General features: G+C 35.5%; 4 protein-coding genes across 6 annotated transcripts in view; 2 read left to right on the top strand and 2 right to left on the bottom strand.

Annotated features, from left to right (window-relative positions):
- The window catches only part of impact (impact RWD domain protein), a 48,242-nt gene extending 46,689 nt beyond the window's left edge, over positions 1–1,553 (bottom strand). The window contains exons 1-6 of one of the 2 annotated variants that reach the window (XM_081384018.1): positions 1,501–1,553; positions 1,253–1,313; positions 1,057–1,185; positions 525–577; positions 382–444; positions 225–304 (exon numbers count right to left, since the gene is read on the bottom strand). In XM_081384018.1, the coding sequence (XP_081240144.1) occupies positions 225–304; positions 382–444; positions 525–577; positions 1,057–1,185; positions 1,253–1,297 (370 nt within the window). In that variant the 5' untranslated portion in view covers positions 1,298–1,313; positions 1,501–1,553. Of the gene's footprint in view, positions 1–224; positions 305–381; positions 445–524; positions 578–1,056; positions 1,186–1,252; positions 1,434–1,500 lie in introns of those variants that run through there. The other variant, XM_081384019.1, reaches the window with a different exon arrangement.
- A 1,002-nt stretch (positions 1,554–2,555) lies between these two features.
- On the top strand, positions 2,556–7,527 carry ing5a (inhibitor of growth family, member 5a). The gene is made up of 8 exons (XM_081385195.1): positions 2,556–2,695; positions 3,156–3,227; positions 3,381–3,547; positions 4,713–4,824; positions 4,913–5,015; positions 5,453–5,588; positions 5,665–5,726; positions 5,819–7,527. Exons 1-8 carry the CDS (start codon positions 2,659–2,661, stop codon positions 5,856–5,858), a joined length of 729 nt encoding a protein of 242 aa, XP_081241321.1. The 5' UTR covers positions 2,556–2,658; the 3' UTR covers positions 5,859–7,527.
- Positions 7,528–10,311: 2,784 nt separating this feature from the next.
- Positions 10,312–14,627, bottom strand: cep19 (centrosomal protein 19). Its single transcript, XM_081384235.1, has 3 exons — positions 14,535–14,627; positions 14,005–14,158; positions 10,312–11,099 (listed from the first exon to the last, which is right to left on the bottom strand). Exons 2-3 carry the CDS (start codon positions 14,132–14,134, stop codon positions 10,741–10,743), a joined length of 489 nt encoding a protein of 162 aa, XP_081240361.1. The 5' UTR covers positions 14,135–14,158; positions 14,535–14,627; the 3' UTR covers positions 10,312–10,740.
- Positions 14,628–14,638: 11 nt separating this feature from the next.
- Positions 14,639–17,591, top strand: pigx (phosphatidylinositol glycan anchor biosynthesis, class X). 2 transcript variants are annotated; one of them, XM_081384233.1, is made up of 6 exons: positions 14,639–14,781; positions 14,887–14,962; positions 15,042–15,174; positions 15,517–15,712; positions 15,786–15,874; positions 17,278–17,591. In XM_081384233.1, exons 1-6 carry the CDS (start codon positions 14,700–14,702, stop codon positions 17,413–17,415), a joined length of 714 nt encoding a protein of 237 aa, XP_081240359.1. In that variant the 5' UTR covers positions 14,639–14,699; the 3' UTR covers positions 17,416–17,591. The 2 variants fall into 2 exon arrangements, with proteins under 2 accessions (XP_081240359.1, XP_081240360.1); XM_081384234.1 differs by having other exon boundaries at positions 14,663–14,781; positions 14,890–14,962.
- The last annotated feature ends 692 nt before the right edge of the window (positions 17,592–18,283 follow it).

The raw sequence follows: 18,283 nt of genomic DNA, 5'->3' as shown, positions 1-18,283 counted from the left end.
TATTAATCTGAAATGTAGCAAATTAATTTTCAATTCATTCAGGTACAATTACCAAAACATATCTCAAGGTCTTTTTGTCTGAACCGAGGTATGAACCGAACCGTGACTTCTGTGTACTGTTCCACCCCTAATATATATATATATATATATATATATATATATACACACACACATATATATATATATATATATAGTTAATATCTAGACAGATTCTCCAATCTTACCTGCACTTTGTGATTTTTCTGCGAGGAATTCCCTTATTTTCTCCACCCAGAGGTACAGAATATTCTCCCCAGTGTTCTCCCTAAACAAGACAATCACATTTCATATTTCATATCCACACAGATACACTGATCTGAGAGTGAAATGACACACACTCACACATACAGCTCCTCTAAACTGTTGGACAGGGCCCTTCTGTCGGGTCCCCGGAGCCAAGCCGCGCTGTCAGGAGGAATACACACCAATCACTGCACATTTACTTCACGTTTCTTTATTATCTGCACTGAAAGCAACATACATACTTGATCTGATATATCGGAGGCGCTGAGCTCGGATAATCTGGAGGGAGTATGATCTTCAAACAAAAATTAACATGCATTTAATATTTGTACTGGGCAACGATTAATCTCATCCAAAATAAAAGTTTGTGTTTACATAATATATGTGTGTGTACTGTGTATACTTATTTTGTGTGTATAAATACTAGGGCTGTCAAACGATTAACCGCGATTAATCGCATCCAAAATAAAAGTTTGTGTTTACATAATATATGTGTGTGTACTGTGTATGCTTATTTTGTATATATAAATAAACACACACATAGAAATATTTGCATGTATTGTATATTTATATTCTATATAAATAACACATTTTCTTAAATATATACATGCATGTGTGTGAATTTATATATACAAAATAATTATACACAGTACACACACATATATTATGTAAACACAAACTTTTATTTTGAATGCGATTTATCGCTGCACAGCCCTATTTAATATTCATGAGCGCGTTTTGCATATTCATGAGCTCGATCTATGTTTCGTATACCTGTAAACACACCGTCCATGTGGGCTTCTGGGTGTCATCTGATATTCTGATGCAGAAAACTCTCGAAGCTTCATCAATCACACACCATTCTTCCCCATAGATGGAGGAAAGCGCCTCAATCTCCTCTATCTGTGTGATAAACATCAGCTCAGCTCAGCTCATCATCATAAGACAGAGTAACACGAGGCTTATATACCTGAGACTGCAGGTCTGCATCACTACTCTCTTCTGATGAGTCCATCGACTTCAACACATGACTAAAAAAAAAAAAAAGATCAACACATGACTGCTGAGGAAAAGTTCCTGTTGCGCACAGATTTCACTGTTAAAGTCGGACTTGTTAATATGTATACGCCTTATTAATATGTATATGGATATAATGTACCGATCGATTGAGACAGTGAGAAGTACATTTATATATTCAAAGTGACAGATAAAACGCACGTGGTCTTGAAGTGGGAAAGTCTCAAAACAACACACGCACAGTGCTTCCGGGTTAGAGCAGGGGGTCACGTGGGCATCTGATAATTATTGTATGTTTGCATAATGTGTTATTGTTCATACGTATTTGGATGTGAAACATACAGAATAAAAGGTTCATATTATAATGAATAAATATTACGTTGATAGTGTATTCAAGTTATTAATATTTTTAATTACTTTTATTTTAAATGTTTTAATTACTGATATTAATGTAAGTTAAATGGATATATTAAATATAATATATTACTGCTACAGTACATTATTGACATATTCAAAAAAAATACAATATTATATATCCTTTTGATATTGTATTTGATTAGTAATATGATAGAATATTAATAGAAAGGTCCATATTATATGGAATAAGTATTATATGAATAATATTTATTTTAATCATGTATTCGAATTGTTTATTAATATATTTTTTTTATTTTACATTTTTTAATTATTAATGTCAATGTAGATTAAATTTATATATTAAATATAATATTTCACTGCTACGTTAAATTATTGAAGTTCTAAAAAATAAATAGTTTATTTGATTAGTAATATTATATACATTTGATATATAATTGTGTTCGATTATTAATATGATAGAATAAAAAGTCCATATTATTTGGAATAAATGTAATATTAATAATATTTCTTTAAAAGTTCTTATATTACAAATATAAATTTGTTATCACCATTTCGTTATTATATATTGGATAGTATTATATTGATTCTAAATCATTAAAATGTAAAAAAAAAAAATAATAATACTATATTTGATTATTAGTTGTATATGTATTGTATGTTTTTTTATTGAATATTATTACAATTAATTATAATAATGTTTTTATTGTTATCTGTTATATTGTCATTTTATCTGCCAGTCTGATTTCTCTAGAAGGAGTAAAAAGAGAAAAAGAAAAAAGATCTAGATGGAGTGACGTCGAAAGAGCACTAATGAGCCAAGCCCCACCGCCAACCAATCAAACCACGGCATTCAAAAACGTCGCCGGTCAGCCAGTAGCAGAGAACTGCCTCATTAATTATTCATGACATGCCAATGTTGTTCCACCTCACGCGGGCTGGCGGAGGAGAAAAACATACTGGAAACGAGTGAAGATCGTCACCATGGCGACAGCGATTTATCTCGAACATTATCTCGATAGTGAGTATAATTCACTTCCGAACAAATACAGCGGATTTAACGTTTTTGTTTTTTTACGCGGGATTAAGGTGTTATAAGAGGTCCAGTTTGAGGATGTTTTGATGGCTAATGTCAGATTAGCATTAGCGAGCTTCAGCTAGTAAACCAACAGGTTGATTAGCCTATTTTCTACTGTACAACATTGCGTAAATCTACGTGATTCTTTTATTTTGTTGTTTAAGTGGTTTTGTATACATCTATTATGAAACCAAAGCAAGTTGTAAATGCATTACAGAAAGTAGTTAGCCAGCATGCTAACAACATGCTAAGTCAACAAAGTCATGTTATGTGAGATTTTATGTGTGTATATGTATTTGTACTCAGGTATCTGTCTAGATAAATAGAAGATGGTGGTCTAGAACGTTCCTCTTGTATGTAAACAGTACTTTTTTTTTAAATTGAGATATTTTTATGATCCTAGGCATTGAAAACCTGCCCTGTGAGCTCCAGAGAAACTTCACACTTATGCGGGAACTGGACAACAGAGCGGAGGGTGAGATGACATCTTAAATCATATTGTGCCGTCTACCTAGGGAGCATCTTTGGGTATTATAGGGCGTTAAGTATCGTGACCCAGTCCCGGAGAAGTGACATGAAAATGGATGAAATTGATGGATGTGTTTTTGGTCCCCCCCTTCTTTTGCAGAAAAGAAATGTGAAATCGACAAGCTCGCAGAAGAATACATCACTAACGTCCGAAACCTGGCCCCCGATCAGAGAGTGGAGCACCTGCAAAAGATTCAGAACGGATTCAGCAAATGCAAAGAATACAGCGACGACAAAGTGCAGCTCGCCATGCAGACGTACGAGATGGTCAGTGCCGGCGATCCCAGACCGGGTGGAAACCTGGAAATATGGGAATTTCAAATGTGTGATTTACACGGAAATTTCTATTCTCAGTTTGTCAGAAAAGATGGAAGTTTGTTTTTATAATAAATATAATTTTCTGTATTTTAATTTATTTATTGAGGAGATTTCGCAATTTGCAAACGCAGTTACAATTCATTTTAAAGTGTGGGAAACTCAAACATGTTTATTTAAATTTTTCTGCGTTTATCTTCCCATGTTTGTAAAAAATGGCCTGATTTTGTTTTGTTTTTTATTTAAATTAAATGAATGTACTATAATTTAGTTTGATAATGTTTTTTTTTATTTCATATTTTGTATTTTTAGGGGATTTTATGTTGCTAAATTATATTAATGCAATAGTTATAATCTATTTATTCACTTTTTGAGCATATAACCCGAAATGAACTTTCTAACTCAAACTCGTAAATCTTAAATGCTTTGGAGCAACAGACTGAAGTTTGGACTCTTTTTAAAGACGACACTTGGCTGAACTTGAAAAAAGTTATACAATTTTACATTTATTGTTATGAAAAATGCACTAAAAACAGTTTTCAATTTTTATGTGAAATACATATTTTCCAAAACACATTTTTCTCTAAAACTGAGAATTCAAAGCCATAAACCTGAACAAGTCGTGTTTCAACTTTGAGTATGATATCTTAAAAAATGAAATCTAGTTTCAGAAAAGCACCAGAGGGTGTGTATAATAAGGTTGTTTTATTATACTCTTATTAATATTTTGAGTTTTATTTGGTTATGGTATTTTTGTATAATTCTGAGTAATTTCCTTATGTGCTTTTGTCATTGCATTTATTTATTTATATTGCTATTTAGGTTTAATTTATTTTTATTTCAGTTTTAGATCCAAGCAGTTCAACTTATTATCATTTACTATAAGTTTTTCAACTAATATTTACATTTGACTTTTTTCAGCTTTATTTAAATGAACAGAAATATTTTTATAGCTTTGGTTAACAATAATAACCCTGTCCTGTCCAGTCAATCACTGCGGCGTTGTTTTGAATAGTTTGATTTACATATTGTTTTGTGTCTTTTTTAAGTATAATTTTTTTTGCATGAATTTTTTTGGTATTATTATTAAAAATAACCCCGAGCTTGTTCTCACTAGGTGGACAAACACATCCGAAGGCTGGATGCTGACCTCGCTCGCTTCGAGAACGAGCTGAAGGAGAAGTTGGACGTCAGCGGCTACGAAAGTCCAGACAACAGAACGCCCAAGAGTAAGACCCAACGTGGCTCGTTTTGGACAAATACATTGCGTGTCATACTGTACATGATCAAATAAATATGAACTGTTGTCCTCCGTAGAGGTGAGTGGCAGAGGAAGCCTGAAGGAGAAACGACGACCGAAAGGAAGAGGACGGAAATCTTCAGACGACGACTCGCCACGGAAAAAGAAAATGAAAAACGGGTAAGAGTCGACTTTAGGAAATGCTTCGCCCAAAAATGACAATCATACGAGTAAGAAGCAGCATCAGCTTTGTTTCCATCCATTTTTATGCAAATTTTGGGATATCTCTTAAAACAACGCTGGATTAAAATCCAAAATAAATTCTAAAAATGCGCATAAAAAAACGCATGCGCTCAATTGGAAACGCTGAATAAATCCCAAGACGCTCAACATAAGCCTCACATGTGGCTGTGATTGGATAACTGGAGTAACCAGCGGACCAATCACATCGCAGCATCTCAAATGTTGGTTGAGTCAAAGTCTGTCATCAGAATGATTTTATTCCCTTGACCACATGGGATGGAAACGCTGCTTTATTCGCAGATTTTAATGCAATATTCCAATTTTCCACATAATGTTTGATTGACTCGTCACTATTTCCACTTTTTTTTCCGCAGCCCTGAGTTCTCTGAATCCGTCTTACCAGTTCACCCATCAGACGTCTTAGACATGCCTGTGGATCCCAACGAACCCACGTACTGCCTGTGTCACCAAGTGTCATATGGAGAAATGATCGGATGCGACAACATGGATGTACGAGCGGATCCATTCACTCTAAACTGGTTCTTTTTTGCCTTTCCTCATGTAACAAAACTGCTTTTCTTCACAGTGTCCCATTGAGTGGTTTCACTTCGCCTGTGTTGATCTGACAACAAAACCCAAAGGGAAATGGTACGTCGCTCTGTTCAGAGTTGCTCAACGAGGAACCGTCGATATCTTTGTTTTTGAAGATCACCAAACAGCTTTTCTTTTCTTTCTTCCAGGTTCTGTCCACGATGCACCCAGGATCGAAAGAAAAAATGAGATGTTGAGATTACGTTTCTATATGAATATACATATGCATATATATGTATTTTGTCTAAGTGGTAAAATAGGATAATATATACTCCTTTATATGGCCATGATGAAATATATGAGGGTCACGAGAAAAAACAAAGTTTTTATTTTTCAAAGTACTTGAAATGTTTCCATTTGTTTGAGTTTCATTCTGTGTTGTCAAATTGTCTTTTTAGGCAATTTCGGATATATTATATATGATATAGGCTATCTATATATATTTTCCTCTCTTTACTTACTGATTATTTTTATGAAGCTTCAAGCATCCAAACTCTTGTGCTTTGCTCATGAAATGTTTTTAGCGCGGCAACAAGTCGTTCGGCACGATTTCACTTTTAAGACGCTGAATTCGGCAGCCAACGTACGATTGTATTTCCCGCTCTTGCACTTAAAGTCCAATACGACTACTTTTCCTGAAACTACCCATTTGCTTTGAAACTCTCTCTGTTGTTAGAGAGAAGTGAAACTTTGAAGTGCAAGTAAAGTGTTTAATTATAGAAGCTTGTTTCCGCCATGGAATAAAACCATTTAAAAGATAATTGCGAGATATAATGTCAGTTGGGATGTATAAACTCGCAGTTACAAGAAAAAGTCAGAATTGTGAGATATAAACTTGCAATTGCAAGAAATAAAGTCATAATTGCTGTGTATAAACCCGCAATTGCAAGAAATATAGACAAAATTGTGAGATATAAACTCGCAATTCTGACTTTTTTTCTCGCAATTCTGACTTTTTTCTCGCAATTCTGACTTTTTTTTCTCGCAATTCTGACCTTTTCTTGTAATTGCGAGATATAAACTTTTGCACGATTAGGAACGATTGAAAATGGAAGCTTGTCTCCGCCGCATAATAAATAATAATAATAAAAAAGGTAATTGCGACTTTTTATCCCACATTTTTTACTTTTTTTTCTCGCAATTGCTTGATATAAACTTGATATTAACTTTTTATTGTTTTTTTTTATTCTGTAGCGGAGACAAGATTTCGTATTTAATCGTTCCTAATCGTGCAATTGCAGATAATAACCCAAAATCTCAAGGTATAACTGCCGTCATTTGAGGCTTTTCCGCTCGAGTTGGACAATCGAGTTCTGCTTCATTCTTCGCTTTATTTACGAGAATCTTTTGCCGAACTCAAAGCGATTAACTACTGCATTTCAAAGCGACAGTACACGTGCGACGTCTCGTTGTTGAATGTTTTAAACGTGTGATTTTGGCAGTATCTGCCGTCTTTTCTCCAGCAGCTTTGATGCACTTTTTAATCGACGGGACTCGGCACTTGTGGCTTGTCGCTTTCAGATTCAAAGCCGTTTTTAATGCGCAAACAAAATGTCAAGAGGATCTACCAAAGTGAGATTAAGCGGTGTCAACGCTGCTCTTGTGTTATTTTACGATTCTATATGTGATCCAAATATAAAACATGAAATATTACTTCTATCATATTGACGTGAGACTACCTTATTGAACACACGTACCTGTACGTCTTTATATCGTGTCATCAGTAGTGGGTAGAGAATCCACAGGGTTGAAAGTGTGACAATCAAGTAGCGCTTTATTTTTTCATGTTTAACTTTCCCTGGATATATGTTCCATACAGCTTTTCGTAAAAACAAATAAATATTTACCATTAAAAGTCGTCTTGTCGTTTAAAATGTATGTAAAATATTTTGATGTTTTAGTGTCATAATCAGTGTTGGGGAAAGTTACTTTAAAAACAGTAATGCATAATAATATTGCGTTACTCCCTTAAAAAGTAACTAATTGCGTTACTTAGTTACTTTTTAGAAAAGTAATGTGTTACGTTACTCAAGTTATGTTACTTTTGCTTATAACAAAAAAGTTGTATTTTTGGGCAAATGTAAAGACCCTTTCACACCAAAAGTGAAATAATAAGCCTCAGGCTGAAGGGAATGCAGATTCACATGTGTACAGTAGAGGTGGAGTACAGTAGTGTACAGTAGAGATAGAGTACAGTAGAGATGGAGTACAGTAGTGTACAGTAGAGATAGAGTACAGTAGAGATGGAGTAGTTTACAGTGGAGGTAGAGTACAGTAGTGTATAGTAGAGGTAGAGTACAGTAGTGCACAGTAGCGATAGAGTACGGTAGAGTACAGTAGTGCACAGTAGAGGTAGAGTACAGTAGAGAGAGTACAGTAGAGGTAGTGTACAGTAGAGAGAGTACAGTAGAGGTAGAGCACAGTAGTGCACAGTAGAGGTAGAGTACAGTAGAGAGAGTACAGTAGAGGTAGTGTACAGTAGAGAGAGTACAGTAGAGAACGTGTACAGTAGAGGTAGAGTACAGTAGTGTACAGTAGAGATAGTGTACAGTAGAGATAGAGTACAGTAGAGATGGAGTAGTGTACAGTGGAGGTAGAGTACAGTAGAGATAGTGTACAGTAGAGGTAGTGTACAGTAGAGAGAGTACAGTAGAGATGGAGTAGTGTACAGTGGAGGTAGAGTACAGTAGAGATAGTGTACAGTAGAGATAGTGTACAGTAGAGGTAGAGTACAGTAGTGCACAGTAGCGATAGAGTACGGTAGAGTACAGTAGTGCACAGTAGAGGTAGAGTACAGTAGAGAGAGTACAGTAGAGGTAGAGTACAGTAGTGTACAGTAGTGTACCGTAGAGAGAGTACAGTAGAGGTAGAGTACAGTAGTGTACAGTAGAGGTAGAGTACAGTAGAGGTAGAGTACAGTAGTGTACAGTAGAGGTAGAGTACAGTAGAGAGAGTACAGTAGAGGTAGAGTACAGTGGTGATAGAGCACAGTAGAGGTAGAGTACAGTAGAGATAGAGTACAGTTGTGGACAGTAGAGGCAGAGTACAGTAGAGAGTACAGTAGAGGTGGAGTACAGTAGAGGTAGAGTACAGAAGTGCACAGTAGAGGTAGAGTACAGTAGTGATAGAGCACAGTAGAGGTAGAGTACAGTAGAGATAGAGTACAGTAGAGAGTACAGTAGAGAGAGTACAGTAGTGTACAGTAGAGGTAAAGTACAGTAGAGGTGGAGTACAGTAGAGAGTACAGTAGAGGTAGTGTACAGTAGAGAGAGTACAGTAGAGGTAGTACAGTAGAGGTAGAGTACAGTAGTGTACAGTAGAGGTAGAGTACAGTAGAGGTAGAGTACAGTAGAGGTAGAGTACAGTTGAGGTAGAGTACAGTAGAGATAGAGTACAGTAGAGGTAGTGTACAGTAGAGAGAGTACAGTAGAGGTAGAGTACAGTAGTGATAGAGCACAGTAGAGGTAGAGTACAGTAGAGATAGAGTACAGTAGTGGACAGTAGAGGCAGAGTACAGTAGAGGTGGAGTACAGTAGAGGTAGAGTACAGTAGTGATAGAGCACAGTAGAGGTAGAGTACAGTAGAGGTAGAGTACAGTAGTGATAGAGCACAGTAGAGGTAGAGTACAGTAGAGATAGAGTACAGTAGTGGACAGTAGAGGCAGAGTACAGTAGAGGTGGAGTACAGTAGAGGTAGAGTACAGTAGTGATAGAGCACAGTAGAGGTAGAGTACAGTAGAGTACAGTAGAGGTAGTGTACAGTAGAGGTGGAGTACAGTAGAGGTAGAGTACAGAAGTGCACAGTAGAGGTAAAGTACAGTAGTGATAGAGCACAGTAGAGGTAGAGTACAGTAGAGGCAGAGTACAGTAGTGTACAGTAGAGGTAAAGTACAGTAGAGAGTACAGTAGAGGTGGAGTGCAGTAGAGAGTACAGTAGAGGTAGAGTACAGAAGTGCACAGTAGCGATAGAGTACGGTAGAGGTAGAGTACGGTTGAGGTAGAGTACAGTAGAGAGAGTACAGTAGATATAGAGTAAAGTACAGGTAGAGCACAGTAGAGGTAGAGTACAGTAGAGAGAGTACAGTAGAGGTGGAGTACAGTAGTGTACAGTAGAGAGAGTACAGTAGAGGTGGAGTACAGTAGAGAGAGCACAGTAGAGGTAGAGTACAGTAGAGGGAGTACAGTAGAGGTAAAGTACAGTAGTGTACAGTAGAGGGAGTACAGTAGAGGTGGAGTGCAGTAGAGAGAGTACAGTAGAGGTGGAGTACAGTAGAGGTGGAGTACAGCAGAGAGAGTACAGTAGAGGTGGAGTACAGTAGAGGTGGAGTACAGTAGAGAGTACAGTAGAGGTGGAGTACAGTAGAGGTGGAGTACAGCAGAGAGAGTACAGTAGAGGTGGAGTACAGTAGAGGTGGAGTACAGTAGAGGTGGAGTACAGTAAAGAGAGTACAGTAGAGGAACAGCTCAAACAAACCTTTCAGCTGCTGTTATTCTGGATAACACAATAATAGGATGAAGGAGAAAAAGTTTAACACTTACTTTACCAATAGAAACAAAGAAATCTATAGTAATTTTTGCTTGTGGTTTAACTGAATCATTGAAGGTCAGAAGCAAGTACATTGGTCAATAAAGTGAGATTAAATGCATAAAAATGAATGTTTTATTTAACATATTTACTTTACTAGTTACTTGAAAAAGTAATTGATTACGTAACTCAAGTTACTTGTAATGAGTTACCCTCAACACTGATCATTACTATACTATTTTAGGATTTATTTAGTAGAGGTAATCCATGTTTTTGTAAGCTGATAATAGATCTTTTTTTTTTTAATTCATAGTTGTAAAAAAACTTTGAGGTTTAGACTTTTCATGTCCTCCATTTTTTGTTTATTGAATTAAATATTTACAATTTTGTGATGTCAAAGAACCAAAAGGGTAAAACTTAAAAGCGATATGCACCATGGGAAATGCATAGACCAAACAAACAGCATGTTCATCACCAGACTTCAACAACATAAAACCCCCATAATGCATAATGTCTGAATCACTTCTCCTAATGTGTCCGCGATCTTCTAAAACTCGTCATCGGACTGCTCCCCGTCCCAGCTACACGTCTCTCGCACGCTGATCTCTGGAAACTCCACTTCCAGATCGTACACGAAGTCCGGATCCTCTTTGCGTCTGCGGTTGCGCTCGAACAGCTCGTCCATCTGGGCCTTCCTGCGGTTGAGCTCTTCATCGCTCAGTTTGTTCAGGTCCTCGTCGTTGAGGTCGGGCCCCCGTAGGGCAGCGAGACTCTGGTCCAGGCTGAGGCCCTGCAGATGATCCCGGAGGATGAGGTGAAGTCTCTCAAGCTGGACCAAAGACACGGACTCCAGATAGACGCTGTGACGGACATGATGCTTCATCCTTTCTGCTGCTCGACTGCAGTCTGGAAAGATGGAAGCAACACTTTATTAAAGTACATTAAAGGGATAGTTCACCCAAAAATGAAAATTAGCCCATGATTTAGCCACCTCTCAAGTCATCCTAGGTGTATACTGTACTTCTTTCAGACGAATACAATCAGAGTTATATTAAAAAATGTCCTGGCTCTTCCAAACTTTACAATGGAAGTGAATGGCCGTTTTATGTTTTTAAGTCCATAAAAGTGCATCCATCCATCATAAAAGTGCATCTATCCATCATAAAAGTGCATCTGTTCATCATAAAAGTGCATCTATCCATCATAAAAGTGCATCCATCCATCATAAAAGTGCATCTGTTCATCATAAAAGTGCATCTGTCCATCATAAAAGTGCATCTATCCATGATAAAAGTGCATCTGTCCATCATAAAAGTGCATCTGTTCATCATAAAAGTGCATCTATCCATCATAAAAGTGCATCTGTCCATCATAAAAGTGCATCTGTTCATCATAAAAGTGCATCTGTCCATCATAAAAGTGCATCTATCCATGATAAAAGTGCATCTGTCCATCATAAAAGTGCATCTGTTCATCATAAAAGTGCATCTGTTCATCATAAAAGTGCATCCATCCATCATAAAAGTGCATCTATCCATCATAAAAGTGCATCTGTCCATCATAAAAGTGCATCTATCCATCATAAAAGTGCATCCATCCATCATAAAAGTGCATCCATCCATCATAAAAGAGCATCTATCCATCATAAAAGTGCATCCATCCATCATAAAAGTGCATCCGTCCATCATAAAAGTGCATCTGTCCATCATAAAAGTGCATCCATCCATCATAAAAGTGCATCTGTCCATCATAAAAGTGCATCTATCCGGGGGTTAATAAAGGCTTTCTGAAGCGATGCGTTTGTGTAAGAAAAATATCCATATTTAACACGTTACAAAGTAAAATAACTAGCTTCTGGCCAAACGAACATATGGATTCCACTCAAGTTTAAAGCGCAGCTTATGCGAGTTATGCGACGCACTGCTGATATTTACGCTACTCCATGACGCACTACGCTACTTCTGACGTCACAAGTTGTGTAAGTTGCGCATTAGGCGTAAGTAGAGACTTGTGTTTGGCCGGAAGCTAGTTATTTTACTTTGTAACATGGTAAATAGGAATTTTCTTTCTTACACAAACTCATGGCTTCGCTTCAGAAGGCCTTTATTAACCCCTGGAGCCGTCTGGAATTCACTTTTATCATGGATAGATGCACTTTTATGATGAATGGATGCACTTTTATGATGGATGAATGCACTTTTATGATGGATAGATGCACTTTTATGATGAATGGATGCACTTTTATGATGGATGGATGCACTTTTATGATGGATAGATGCACTTTTATGATGGATAGATGCACTTTTATGATGGATAGATGCACTTTTATGATGAATGGATGCACTTTTATGATGAATGGATGCACTTTTATGATGGATGGATGCACTTTTATGATGGATAGATGCACTTTTATGATGGATAGATGCACTTTTATGATGGATGGATGCACTTTTATGATGGATGGATGCACTTTTATGATGGATAGATACACTTTTATCATGGATAGATGCACTTTTATGATGAATGGATGCAATTTTATGATGGATGGATGCACTTTTATCATGGATAGATGCACTTTTATCATGGATAGATGCACTTTTATGATGGATAGATGCACTTTTATGATGGAGAGATGCACTTTTATGATGGATAGATGCACTTTTATGATGAATGGATGCACTTTTATGATGGATGGATGCACTTTTATGATGGATAGATGCACTTTTATTATTGATAGATGCACTTTTATCATGGACAGATGCACTTTTATTATGGATAGATGCACTTTTATCATGGATAGATGCACTTTTATGATGAATGGATGCACTTTTATGATGGATGGATGAATTTTTATGATGGATAGATGCACTTTTATGATGGACAGATGCACTTTTATTATTGATAGATGCACTTTTATCATGGATAGATGCACTTTTATCATGGATGGATGCACTTTTATGATGAATGGATGCACTTTTATGATGGATGGATGCACTTTTATGATGGATGGATGAATTTTTATTATTGATAGATGCACTTTTATTATGGATAGATGCACTTTTATTATGGATAGATGCACTTTTATCATGGATAGATGCACTTTTATGATGGATGGATGCACTTTTATGATGGATGGATGAATTTTTATGATGGATAGATGCACTTTTATGATGGACAGATGCACTTTTATTATTGATAGATGCACTTTTATGATGGATAGATGCACTTTTATGATGGATAGATGCACTTTTATGATGGATAGATGCACTTTTATCATGGATGGATGCACTTTTATGATGGATAGATGCACTTTTATGGACTTCAAAACAGAAACAGTCATTCACTGCCATTATAAAGCTTGGAAGAGCCAGGACATTTTTTTTTTTATAACTCAGATTGTATTCGTCTGAAAGAAGAATGTCATATACACCTAGGATGACTTGAGTTTGAGTAAATCATGGGCTAATTTTCATTTTTGGGTGAACTATCCCTTTAAGTCAGTATTTCATATGCATGCAAGTATAATGGTTTGTTCATTACAATCTCAAAACCTGCTTTGATAGTCTCTCTGACACAGATAAATTGGTTTGCCTAGATCTGTCGTCTTCTTTTTAAAGAAATGTATGTGGGCGAATCTCACAAACCCCCTCAATAAAATGTCAAGGTCACATATCGAACTTCATTTCTTTGGGGCGTCCCTCAGAGTTATAGTTGAGGGCCACTTTTGTTCTTGTTTTAAGAGAAATGTATGTGGGCTAATCTCACAAAACTTGTCAAGAACAATTTTATGTCATATTTCAAACAGACTTACCTGAATACTGAGAGAAGTTCCTCACAGGTATGATTCTTTTTCGCATCTTGCTGGTGTTCTTGTTCTCATATACGAGGATGATTGAAGGTGGAACAAATTTCACTCCACATTGCTTTGCTACTATGGACATTTTCACTCACGCTTGCATGTCCAGCTGCAGAATCAAATGAGAAATATTGTCCACAAAGAGTCAACCAATAGTTATAGTTCTCCATAAATAGTTATTATATAATAATAAACTATCACTGCACATAGTTAAAATATCTTCAAACTGTATATGCACACAAGTCCATCTTATAGATAGTAGAATAGATAGTACATTATGTTAATATTTATTTGAAAGATGTTTCTAATGATCTATCTAATATTAGTAGTAGTAACCATAGTAACAGTGAGATGCGTTGCACAAAGACTATCGGAATATTTATCGCTAAATTCACGCTGATTCTATCGAGACGGTTTTTTTCTTAAAGGCACAGGCTCACATTTAATACGCAATACATGAGCTTGTAAATAAGACAAAACCATACTCTTGTTGTGGTTATTTGATTGAGGTTTCCATGCTTCCTCGTCGCCCCTGTATCCTTTTCTTCTGACGCGGGAGTCTCTCGCACGAGACGCTCTCATTAGCGCCACCTGTCGGACGGATGTTATTAAACCCGGAAGCAAATGGAGCTACTAATCGGGATTAAAGCATGAACGCTGATCTAACATGTATAATTTTTTATTTATTATCAACTGTGTTGTATTTTATCCACAATGGAAACTCGCAAGAAGGTATTTTTAATGCAAAACATGCTGGTTAATAAAGATCAATAAGGAAAAAAACACCAATATAACACTGACATAAACCTAAACTAAACTTCTGCATTTCCCATTCAGCAGATCATTGTTTTCCATCTGAATTCCTCGAGTCATTGTCGATGTCTATGAAGATTACCAAAGCAGGATTTCACAGGTCTCCTCTTACTTTGAGATTTTTTTATTTATTTGTTCATGTTCATGATTTTGTCATTGAGAATGTTGTTTTGTTTTAGGGATCTCCTATACAGTGTTGAATGGGGGAAAGTAGATCATGATGTAAAAGCTTTACTGGTCCAGAAGCTGCCGAGTGGAGTTTACATGGATGAATATCAGCTGGAAACCCTAAAACACGACACGGGTTTGGAGGTGAGCGCTTTCAATAGTGTTAAAATTATACATAAATGTACATTTTCAGGTCAGAAGCCACTGCTTTATGTCTTTGCTTGCTGAAGTACAACATTACTTTGGGAATTCTTTGATTTGTAATCTTTTCTGATTAGTTATGTTACATCTTGTTCCTATTTTTGTTTTGTTTTCCTTTTTTTTTCATGGTGACTGTTTGTTTATACGAAGAATAAAACATGTTCTCAAGAATAATATTCTCAAGAAAACATCAATAAATGTTCTCAATAAAATAATAATAGTGTTGAAATTGTGCATGTGAATGTGTTACTGGCTATGCACTTTAAGTGAGATGAAGTTTTGTAGGTTCTTCTGGACTCGAAGGTTGATCTGGAAGCTCCTGAGTATTTGTCTTCTGGTTTCACCGCACTGGTTTTTCTCTCTGGAAAACACGAGGCGACGGTTCCCGTTCACGGCCGATATCACAGACCCTCAAACTCCAACCAGAAGTGGGTGACCGTAGAGATCGAGCCGCCCAGGCTGTTCCTCAGATCAGATCAGTGTACGTCAGCTGGAGAAATGCAGATACACACGGTGAGATAGTGAACTCGACCTCATGTGTTCTCCCATTACAGGTGTTTTAGCTCATCATGAAGCGACCGAAGCTCCGTGTACCGTCAGGAACCACAGCATCTGCTCCTGGCTGGAGATCCTGCGTCTGGAGGTACAACACTCAAATAACACACTATAGAATATCATATTAATAAGTAATATCTGAATACCATGTAATATGTACTCAATAATGTTGGGTTAAAAATAACCCAACCAGTAACCCAACCATGGGGTGATATAGCACCTTCCCAACTTGTGGGTTATTTTAACCCAATGCATTGGGTTAAAAGCCAGTTGGGTTAAGAGTAACCCAACAGTTAGGTTAACTATTTATTAAAATTAAACAAATATACAGATTGTTAATTTGTCTAAAACAATACACATATATTTAAATCACAAACTAAATATTGGGGAGTCTAGAATTTATTGTAATAGTATAGAATGTAGTATAATATCATATGAATAAGTAATATCTGAATACCATGTAATATTTATAATAATAATAAATAAATAAACATTAAATATAATAATAATGATAATGATACTAATAGTAAATCATGTTTTATTATAATGTAATAATAACAATAATAGTAAATAGTATTTTATTGTGATATATATATATATTAAATTATATTTTAATATCATTTAATACTTATATTATAAAATATAAAATGTAATTTTAATAAAAGTATTAAATAATAAATATACTTTTAACTTTGTTATGTAATATGTAATTATAAGAAAAATAATAGTAAATATTTAATTTGATATTTATAAGGTTATATTCATAATATAATCATATTCTAATATCGGAAATATTTATAGTAATATTTAATGCAATAATAATATTATTAAATTTGCAGATAATGTATTTATAATATAATATATTTATAATTACAATAGTAAATATTATAAAATATGTAATGTAATTATTCGAATAATAGTAATATTTTAATATGATATCATATTTATAATATGTAATTATAATATTAATAGTAAATATATAATAGTATTATAATAATTATAATATTATATCATCATAATGTAATTTTTATAATATTATATAATTATAATAATAGTAAGTCAACAAATACAATTTTAATATAATATAATACTGCTAATATCATGTAATATAATTATAAAAATAAATATTACATATAATGAGAAATTTATAACAATATTATAAATATAACATAAGAATAATAATATTAAATAATTTTAACATAATGTAATATTTATAACATAATACAACTATAGTAATATTTTAATACAAGTAATATTTATATGAAATGTATAATGTAAAAATAATATCAAATCATATTTTAATATAGTGTAATATTTATAATATTATAAAACAATGTAATGACAATAATAGTAAATATATGTCATATAATATTATGATATTTTTAATATAATATTTATAGTGATATATAACTAATACTATTTTACTGTAGTGTGATATTGATAGTAATATTGATGTTCCACATGTATTATATTGAGGTGTCTCTCCATCAGGACACTGGACCGGTGAGTCTGGAGATCCCAGTGGGAGATTCCTCCATGACCCTCTGTGTGTGTGTCGGGACCGTCCTGACCGCATCTCTCAGCTGTGTGTTCCTGCTCCGCTCCATCTGGAGACACGGCACCTTTTAACCTTTAACCCCTGCAGACGAGACTCACGGCGTCATGTGACCCGCTGATGATGTTCTCTGTGTTTCCTGTTGATGTACTGTCCGATATCTTGGGGGAATGTTCATGTCATCATAGTGGATTAATAATGTTTTGTTACTGCATTTGTGAATAAAACTGATTATTACTTTGTTTATTACAAAATGTTGTCTGTTGTCTGTTATTACATCAATACTTTGTGAATGAATCTATAATTATTGGTATATATATGTATAATATACACTCACCTAAAGGATTATTAGGAACACCTGTTTAATTTCTCATTAATGCAATTATATAAACAACCAATCACATGGCAGTTGCTTGAATGCATTTAGGGGTGTGGTCCTGGTCAAGACAATCTCCTGAACTCCAAACTGAATGTCAGAATGGGAAAGAAAGGTGATTTAAGCAATTTTGAGCGTGGCATGGTTGTTGGTGCCAGACGGGCCGGTCTGAGTATTTCACAAATCTGCTCAGTTACTGGGATTTTCACGCACAACCATTTCTAGGGTTTACAAAGAATGGTGTGAAAAGGGAAAAACATCCAGTATGCGGCAGTCCTGTGGGCGAAAATGCCTTGTTGATGCTAGAGGTCAGAGGAGAATGGGCCGACCGATTCAAGCTGATAGAAGAGCAACTTTGACTGAAATAACCACTCGTTACAACCGAGGTATGCAGCAAAGCATTTATGAAGCCACAACACGCACAACCTTGAGGCGGATGGGCTACAACAGCAGAAGACCCCACCGGGTACCACTCATCTCCACTACAAATAGGAAAAAGAGGCTACAATTTGCACAAGCTCACCAAAATTGGACAGTTGAAGACTGGAAAAATGTTGCCTGGTCTG

Source organism: Scardinius erythrophthalmus (genome assembly GCF_964197995.2).
Source record: "Scardinius erythrophthalmus genome assembly, chromosome: 14".
Lineage (NCBI taxonomy): Eukaryota > Metazoa > Chordata > Actinopteri > Cypriniformes > Leuciscidae > Scardinius > Scardinius erythrophthalmus.
The sequence above is the reverse complement of the archived record's forward strand: the minus strand, read 5'-3'. Positions and strand labels throughout refer to the sequence as shown.

Coding starts and splice junctions, on each gene's coding strand:
- ing5a (XM_081385195.1), top strand. CDS start 2,659: ATGGCGACAGCGATTTATCTCGAACATTATCTCGATA. Junction 2,696..3,155: donor TCTCGAACATTATCTCGATA/GTGAGTATAATT, acceptor TTATGATCCTAG/GCATTGAAAACCTGCCCTGT. Junction 5,727..5,818: donor ACAAAACCCAAAGGGAAATG/GTACGTCGCTCT, acceptor TCTTTCTTCCAG/GTTCTGTCCACGATGCACCC.
- cep19 (XM_081384235.1), bottom strand. CDS start 14,134: ATGTCCATAGTAGCAAAGCAATGTGGAGTGAAATTTGTTCCACCTTCA. Junction 11,100..14,004: donor GAACTTCTCTCAGTATTCAG/GTAAGTCTGTTT, acceptor CCATCTTTCCAG/ACTGCAGTCGAGCAGCAGAA.
- pigx (XM_081384233.1), top strand. CDS start 14,700: ATGAACGCTGATCTAACATGTATAATTTTTTATTTATTATCAACTGTG. Junction 14,782..14,886: donor CAATGGAAACTCGCAAGAAG/GTATTTTTAATG, acceptor TTTCCCATTCAG/CAGATCATTGTTTTCCATCT. Junction 14,963..15,041: donor ACCAAAGCAGGATTTCACAG/GTCTCCTCTTAC, acceptor GTTTTGTTTTAG/GGATCTCCTATACAGTGTTG.